Raw genomic sequence first — 8,011 nt, forward strand, 5'->3', positions numbered from 1 at the left:
TTAGATTGTGTACACATCAAAGGCTACCAATATTGAACCCAGCTCTGAATTTGACCATCAAACCCAGCCTTACCCTCAAGACTTACAGGCTTCCCTTTCCTGCCTAACAGGATTCTTTGGAAGCTGTGAGGTCACTGCAGTACGCCACGTGAAGCCTGTCAGAACCCCCCAGCAGCCCTGGGGTCCCCTGGGCTGGAAGCCCAACTGCCTGGCTGCTCCTCTGCATTTGCCATTCCCATGCCACTGGCAGCCCCCTGGGACCTGGATCCTGAGAAGCCTGGCACATCAATTCCATAGTCATGAGTTGTGTTGAAGTTGGTGCCCTCCCAAGAAAGTGGGCGGCAGCGGAGACGGGTACCAGGCCCGATCGTCAGCATCCTCACAGTCCCAGCTGAGACCTCCTCCCCTCTGATAGTGGGAATTACATAACTGGCAACTCCCTTTTTCCTCTGGCTGCTAAGCCACTCAAAGCCAAAATTAGCTACACCTGCGGCAATATGGACATGTGGAACCTTCCTAATTTCCCTTTTCCCATCCCAGGGCTCTATTCTGACTTTCCTCATTTTCAGCTCATCACGTCCATTCTTATTAGAAATATCATTCCCTAACATCCCATCTTCTGAGTGCCTACTGTGTGCCACGCACTGTTCTAGAGGCTAAAAATAAAGTTATCATTACTGTTCCATTCCCAAATGCTAGCCATTCATGCTTACTATTTTCTAGTCCTTACAAAAATCCTTGCAAGACAGGCCTTCTTATTCCTATTTCACAGATGGTCAAACTGGAGGTGTGGGAGGGTAAGTGGCCGGCTCAAGCTGACAGAGCAGGAGCAGAGAAAGGACAGGACCTGCAGGGCTTATTCCAACCCCCATCCTCTTCAACAAGGTGGGGCGATAGCTCACAGAAACCAGTTTTATCCACATCAGTCTCCTCCATGATTTCTTTCCACTTCCCCGCAGCCAGGGCCTGTGCAGTAGCCAGTGTTCCTTGGTTGAGCCTCCCTGGGTTCAGGATGCAGAGGAACCTGCCAGGACCTCTGAACACCCCAGCCCTCAGGCACCTGAAAGAAACCAGCTCCAGTATTCCTGTAGAACCTCCACAGTGACACTTTCTGCTCCTTCTCCTTTTTATTAAAAAATAGGTCAAGAAAATATATACACTTCAGCCCACCTGCCAGAGTGGGCTTTGAGGAAGCCAAAGTGCTATAGGGAAGGGGCTAGACAAGACCTGGGTACCCATGCTTACTCCTTTGAAGAAAGGAGGTGACCTCGACCAGCCTAGCCAGGCCTGGCCCTGGGAGATCAGTCTGGGCCACGTCACTGAGCAGGGCAAGGGCAGGTGGAAGAGGGAGGTGGCCCTCAGCTAGAGTGGAGGTGACCAAGGGCAACTAAGGGTCCAGAGAGCAGGACAGAGCCTGCACAGCACTGCTGTCCACACAAGGTCCCGTGACTTCATCCTCCTCCCCTGGGAACTCTGTGCTCTGGCCTCCTCTCCAGTCTGTCCTCCATAGGCCCCAGCATGCCCTCCAGCCAGGGCAGCCACATTCAGGCATTGAGAGCCTTCCAGCGCTCACTGTCCGTGCTATTGATGCTTCCAGTGTGGCAGGGCAGGGAAGCGATATCATCCAGGTAGGCCACCCCGCCAGCCGAGTCAAACTGTGTACTGGCAGCTCCTGCTGCCTCCGGGCCCTCACGCCGGGCCACAGCGTAGGGCTGGGGCAGGTGCATATCCGGTTCCTCGGTCTCATCCACTTGGCATTTGTAGGAGAAGAGGATCTTGGGCTCTGAGCTGGTAGGAAGGTCAGAGGTTGTGGAGTCCCATTGTCTGCGTCTGGAAAGGCCCTCCCTCTGGGCAATGAGGCCATCAGACTGGGAGGAAACACACTAACAGCTGCTTAACACCCACCCCTGAGATCCCTACGCTTGAACTACCGAGTCCTACAGGACTAAAACACAGTCTCCTTTATCCCGTGTGTGAGCTTGGCTGTGTAGAGCTTCTGTACCTGCTTTCTCACCCAAAATGGGTACAATAACCTCATCCTTGAGAGGCTCTTCGTAGCAGGTAAACAGCCTGAAACAGTATCTGACTCAATGTGCTCAGCAAGCATTGGCTGTGACCGCCACCCCTGCAGCTTTTACACTACCCTGTGCGCTCCCCCATCCTCGGTCCTCAGGATTACTTTCTGAGGGAGAAAGCACTACACTCAATTTAAAACGGGAGCCTGAGGCCAGATCGGTGTTGGGCTGGGATCAAGCTAGTCCCTGTCACTCCACCTTTAAAGCCCTCACCCATGTTTCCATACGGGAGATCCCTCACCCCGCCCTCAGACCTGGCAGGTAGGGAAGGGTGGGGTTGGAGAAAAAAGTCCACACTTCAGTCAACCCTCAATTATATACGTCTTTAGCATCCCGTCTCCCTGACACACCTACAAACACACATGTGCACAAAAGTACACCCCACCCCATGCTCAAATACACACTGGACTCCTCTCAACCCTGCTCCTCTCCCCAGTCACCTCCAGCTAGAATGCAAACTCCATGAGCACGTGCATTTGTGTCTACTTTGTTCCTAGTCGTGTATGTGGCTACAGCAGTACAAGACACAGTGAATGCATGCTGAAGGTATGAACTAAGCTATTTTTAAACGAAAAACAGCAAGTGCAGAAAAACGTGCATAGCCACTACCTCTTCTGTGGGGAAAGTGTATACATACATGTGTGCTGCATATATAATGCGTATATATGTGTATACGTGTGTGTATATATATATATATACACACACATATATGTATATATCTGTGTACATATGCATATATATGTGTGTGTATATGTACGTGTGTATATGTATGTACATATACGAAAAGGTACAATTAAGTTCGCGAACTTTCCACCGTGTAAATGAATGGTGGAAAGTTTGCGCATTTAATTGTCTAAACTTTTCGTATACACTCCATCAGCCTCCTCTAGCTCCTCTCTAAGCCTGCATCTGCACCCAGAGTAAGGAGGACGCTGTACCATGCCGTTATGCACGCGCAGGAAGCACAAGGCGCGGTCCCGCTGACAGCCACGCGGGGGCGCCCACAGGTCTCCAACTTAGGGTAGTGAGCAGAGAAGCCTCCGGAGCTTCGCTACTAGCCCCAGCCCACCACCTCCGAGCCCCTGCGGGAGGACTCACCCAAAGAAGCCCCGGAGAAAGGCCACGTAGATGAGAGGCGCGAAGAAGCTGAAGTAGAGGAATGTGGTGGCGTCCACACAACTGCAGGAGGGGGTCAGGTCAGAGAGGGCCTCGTGGGACGGGGCTTCCCCCTCCCTCTCCATCCCTACGTACCAGAGCCCCTCAATGATGTCCGCGCAAAGCAGGGCGCTCCCCAGCCCCTGCAGCATGTTGAGCAGCGCCAGAATGCCTGCGTACACATAGAAGCTCCTCCGCGCTAGGGGTTGGGGAGCATGAGGTCCTGCCCTCTCCTCTACCCTTCATCGCCAGTGTGTCACTGGGACCCCTTGGGCCCCCCCCCAGGAGGCGTCCCGCCCTCCCATCCAGGGCTCTCCAGCTCCAGGCCACAGTGGCCCAAACAGAACCCCACCCGCCCCACCCACTGCGCCCAGCCAGGTCCCAGAGCTGCTCACAAGGCAGGGAGATGCGCTCCTTTAGTGGGGTCTTGGGGAGCACCACCACCAGAGAGTACACCTGTAGAGACAGAGTGGGGCTGAGAAGGGTGCCCAGGAGCATCAGGCCCAGAGCTAGACCCGGTACCGAGGCATCCAGGCCCGGGCTCACCCAGCCACCTCCAGGGCACCCAGGCGCAGGGCCCACCCTCCACCTCACCAGGAAGAAGAAGCAGGAGCTGACCAGCCAGAATTGGCGGCCCCCGTGCCCATAGATGTTGAAGTCCTCAGCTGAGAGGTGGGTGTCAGGGTACAAGATCTCCAGCGTCCCCTGCAGGAGCAGGCAGGGGAGGGCTCACAGGTTCCTTCTACCTGGAAAGCCCCCTCCCTGGGGCCTTCTCAGATTGAGCCCCGGTAGCTCTCCACAACACCCAACCCAGCCCAGGCCTGGCCCTCAGAGGTTCCTGCTCCAACCTGCTCTGCAGCCACACTCTGCCCATCTAACTCCAGCACCCAGAATAGACCCAGCATGGGGCAGGGGGCAGCCCCCGTCCCAATCTAAGAAAGAGGTCTCTGGATGCAGGACTCTCACTGTGGTCTGCAGACCTGCATTCTCCTGCCTGGCCTGCCTATTACAATGCAGGCTCTGGGCGTTCTCCCCTCCCCCACCCGGACCTACTGGCTGGGAATGGGGGGGTGGCAGAACCCACCTCGTTAACAAACACCCCAGGTGATTCCTTAAATACAGTTAAAGTTTGAGAACACTGCGCCGGACAAACATTCAAACCCTGATCCAGGACCAGGAGGCGGTAGATAACTGCCCTCACTGGCTGCAGGCCTCTTCCAGTGAGCCCCTGGGTCCACCCTGCCCCACCCACTGCCCCCTTACCTGAGTTACAGAGTAGGCCAGGGAAAGCACTGTGGTGATGGCCAGCACTCGCTTGATGCTTGACTTGCTCTCCAAGTGACCTGGAAGAAACGTGCTGGTCAGTTAGCGGGGGGCCAGCCCAGGTGACCATGGTGGGGTTGGCCCACAGCCAGGGAGGGGCAGGAAGAGTGTTGGCCCAGCAGCAGACGCACCAAAGGCAAGGCCCAGGATAACCACACTCAGCTCGATGGCCAACAGGAAGAAGCGTGTAATCTCCCACAGGATCTGGACACAGAGTGGGCAGAGTATCAGCCTGGGGGCCCAGTCACCCCTCTTCCCAGTGCCCTGCACCCCCCTGTCGACAGGCCCAGCCACACCTTATCAGCAACAGTTGCAGCATCTGAGGTGCTGACCGTCATGGACACCACGGCCCGGGCGATACCCACCAGCGCCACCACGAACACCTAGTGGGCGAGAAGGGGGTCTAGTGGAGTCGGGGATCAAAACCTCTGGGAATTACAGGGACAGCAAGCCCACATTCCACATCTGCAGGAGCTGATTCCTCAAGAATGGAAGGATTCCAAATTAAACAAGTCGGGAGGCGGGGATACCCTCCACTAACCTGGCCCTCCCCTTTTGGGCCTCAGTATCCCAGCTATACTGACAGCCCCAGAATGGTTAGTAAGGTGACATGGTAGAGCCAGACTGCCTGAGTTCAAACCCCAGCTCTATGCTTTTTGCTTCTGTGATTTCAGGCAAGTAACTGCACCTCTATGCCTCAGTTTCCTCATCTGTGAAATTGAGATAAAAATAGCATGTACTGCATCTGGGGGGACCAAATGGATAAATAAATGTAGACGTGTTCCTGGCACCCAGTAAGGGCTAGGTCCACATCTGCCGTTAGTCTTGTCATATTAATGGTTTTAATTCTGAGACATGAGGGCTGGGGGCAAAGGAGGCCACAGGGAAGAGGCATCACAGACCCTGTGGAAGTTGCCACATCAGCAGGTTTTGCAGAAGTGCATGTGCTCGGCGTCTGTAGCTTTTGTTAGCCCAGTATCCATCCCCTTCCTCTGGCAACAGCCTCACTCCTCTCCCCACCTACTCCTTCACTTGGTTGTATATGTATGTGTTGGGGGCTGCTGACCCCACCACTCCTGGCTTCAGGAACTGGCCTGTGATCCAGGGCTGGCCATTCGAGTATGCCATTCCCCTGGTTTGGGAATGGGGTTGGACCCAAGGATGTTGAGTCACAGCCAGGACATCAGGTGCAGTCCCTGAGAGAGGAAGCTGAGGGGATGCAAGCCTGGAGCTGCTCGGGCTGCCTGGCTACCATGAGTGTGAAAATTGCTAGAGACAGGGCCATCGTATAGACGTGAAGATGAGAGACAGAGAGAGACAGTGCCAGACAGCATCACTGAACCCGAATCCAGCCGTAACCAAAGCCCTGGGATTTGTCAGTTTCTCAATCAATACATTCCTTCCAGCTTCTGTGGGTTTAAGTTTGGTTTTCTGACACATCCAAACAAAAAAGCCCAGTTTCATACACACTCTGTCCTCTGTGCCATGAAATCTATATCCGAGTCTTAAGGAGAACAACATCACTCAGCAGGGCAGGGGGCAGGGGGCAGAAGCAACAAACGGCCATGTGCCTACTGTGTACCAAGCCCCCACGGGGCAGGAGCTAGGCTCGCTGTCATCTTGTGCTCATAGGAGCTCCACAAGCTAAAGCAAATCCAACACGTCATGTAGGAAGGCACCGAGGCAGAGAGGTCGAGCCACTGGCCCAAGTTCATTCAGCACAGCTGGGGTTCAGAGGTGGTCTGCCCAAGTACACTCTTGCCACTGCCTCCTCTTCAGGATGAAGTCCCCAAGAGAAAGCAGGCGGGGCCAGTGCTGACTCCCCTCAGCCCTACCTCATGTTCTTGGGCATTAGCCCTAGGTCCCTTCTCCCTGCCTTCTCCCCCCCCTCCCGCCCCGAGAAAGGGCATCTGCTTGACATACAGTAGGTGCTTAATATCTGTTGAATAAATACACAAACAAGTAAATGGTCAGAGAGGCAGTGGAAAACGGCAGAGAAGAAAGCAGGCGTTGATCCCCACCCCTCCTCACCACCATCTCACAGGGGAGGGCTCCAGTCAGCTGGCAGCCCCTGGGGTCTCCGCCACCAGCCTCCAAGTTTCCCCACGACCTCCCCTGCCTCTCTGCCTGCCCACTGCACACTCCTCTGACTGGGAAGTACTGACCCAGGCCTCAAAGAGGAGACTGGGGAGCCACTCAGCTCTCTAGTCGTGGCAGCTGAGAGGCACAGAGAGGGGAAGGTTGTGGTCAGTCGGTCCTGACCCCTGAAGGAAGGGAGTTGGACAGCCCGCATCTGGGGCCTGAACCTGGAACTACCTTCTCAACCACAGCCCTGCTACCTCTCCCAGGCAACACCCACCAGGACTACAGAGTGAGGAGAATGCAGGCCCTCCCAATAAGAAGGAAGTCTGCTTCAAAGAGGTCTCACAGAATGTGTGGATGGACAGACAAATGGACAGAGCGATGGAAGCTCAGTGGTATTTTCTCCCCACCCAGCATCCATTCCTCTTCCTTTTAGTAATGAGTCTAGTAATTTTCTTCTAGGGACCACCATCCTCTGGTCTGGCTGAGCTGGCCCCACTTCCAATTCCAAAGTGTCCCTTTCCCTGCTACCGTGTTTCCCCCAAAATAAGACCTAGCTGGAAAATAAGCCCCAGCATGATTTTTCAGGATGCTCGTAATATAAGCCCTACCCCAAACATAAGCCCCAGTTGAGATCGTCAGCCAGACATGACTGAATAAATGTAGGTTTTCGTACATGAATAAATGAATAAAGGTAGATTGTTGGAGCAAAAATTAATATAAGACCCAGTCTCATTTTCGGGGAAACACGGTAGTCACAGTAACTGGCTCAAGACTGACCACAGAGTCCAAGGGAATCAGAGGGAAGTGCAGATCTATACTGGCACCGTCAGGAATGAGACGCTCTTCACTGGACTGGCATGGAGACCGTGTGTTAGCTCAAAGCTACTCCTGGCGATCCCTGACACCATATAGGGAGAACTCATCTGAGGTAAGGCCAGAGGAGAACAGAGATGCAGAAAGCGACAGAATCCTGATGACATCAGTTAATATCCTGGATCTAGCCATACCTGAAGAACTGCTTTTTCATTAGAGACAATTAATACTTCCCTTTTTTGCTTAAGCCAGTTGGAGCTGGGTTTTCTGTCACCAATTGGAGTGAACTCACCAGGATATAGAAGGTGATAAAAATGGGGCTGGAGGTGATGCAGATCTTGGCCCGAGCCAACGGAAGCTTCCAGAGCAGGAAGATGAAGAAGAGCACGTTGGGGATGAGCAGCACGAGGTCCCAGTACCGGACCCTAACAGATGGGTACAGAAGCCAGCTCACTGGTGAGCTTGTGTTTGTGCGTCTGCACCCCATCCCCACCCCGTCTCTCTCTCTCTCTCTCTCTCTCTCTCTCTCTCTCTCTCTCTCTCTCTCTCTCTCTCTCTCT

At 54.1% G+C, this 8,011-nt stretch overlaps 1 protein-coding gene across 1 annotated transcript; it reads right to left on the reverse strand.

Annotated features, from left to right (window-relative positions):
* Positions 1 to 1,455: 1,455 nt before the first annotated feature.
* Positions 1,456 to 7,938, reverse strand: TPRA1 (transmembrane protein adipocyte associated 1). The gene is made up of 9 exons (XM_019658656.1): positions 7,744 to 7,938; positions 4,850 to 4,936; positions 4,685 to 4,757; positions 4,494 to 4,573; positions 3,825 to 3,935; positions 3,626 to 3,686; positions 3,327 to 3,429; positions 3,174 to 3,254; positions 1,456 to 1,788 (listed from the first exon to the last, which is right to left on the reverse strand). Exons 1-9 carry the CDS (start codon positions 7,936 to 7,938, stop codon positions 1,545 to 1,547), a joined length of 1,035 nt encoding a protein of 344 aa, XP_019514201.1. The 3' UTR covers positions 1,456 to 1,544.
* Between the last annotated feature and the right edge of the window lie 73 nt (positions 7,939 to 8,011).

The sequence above is a fragment of the Hipposideros armiger genome, unplaced genomic scaffold (genome assembly GCF_001890085.2).
Source record: "Hipposideros armiger isolate ML-2016 unplaced genomic scaffold, ASM189008v1 scaffold_286, whole genome shotgun sequence".
NCBI classification, from domain to species: Eukaryota; Metazoa; Chordata; class Mammalia; order Chiroptera; family Hipposideridae; genus Hipposideros; species Hipposideros armiger.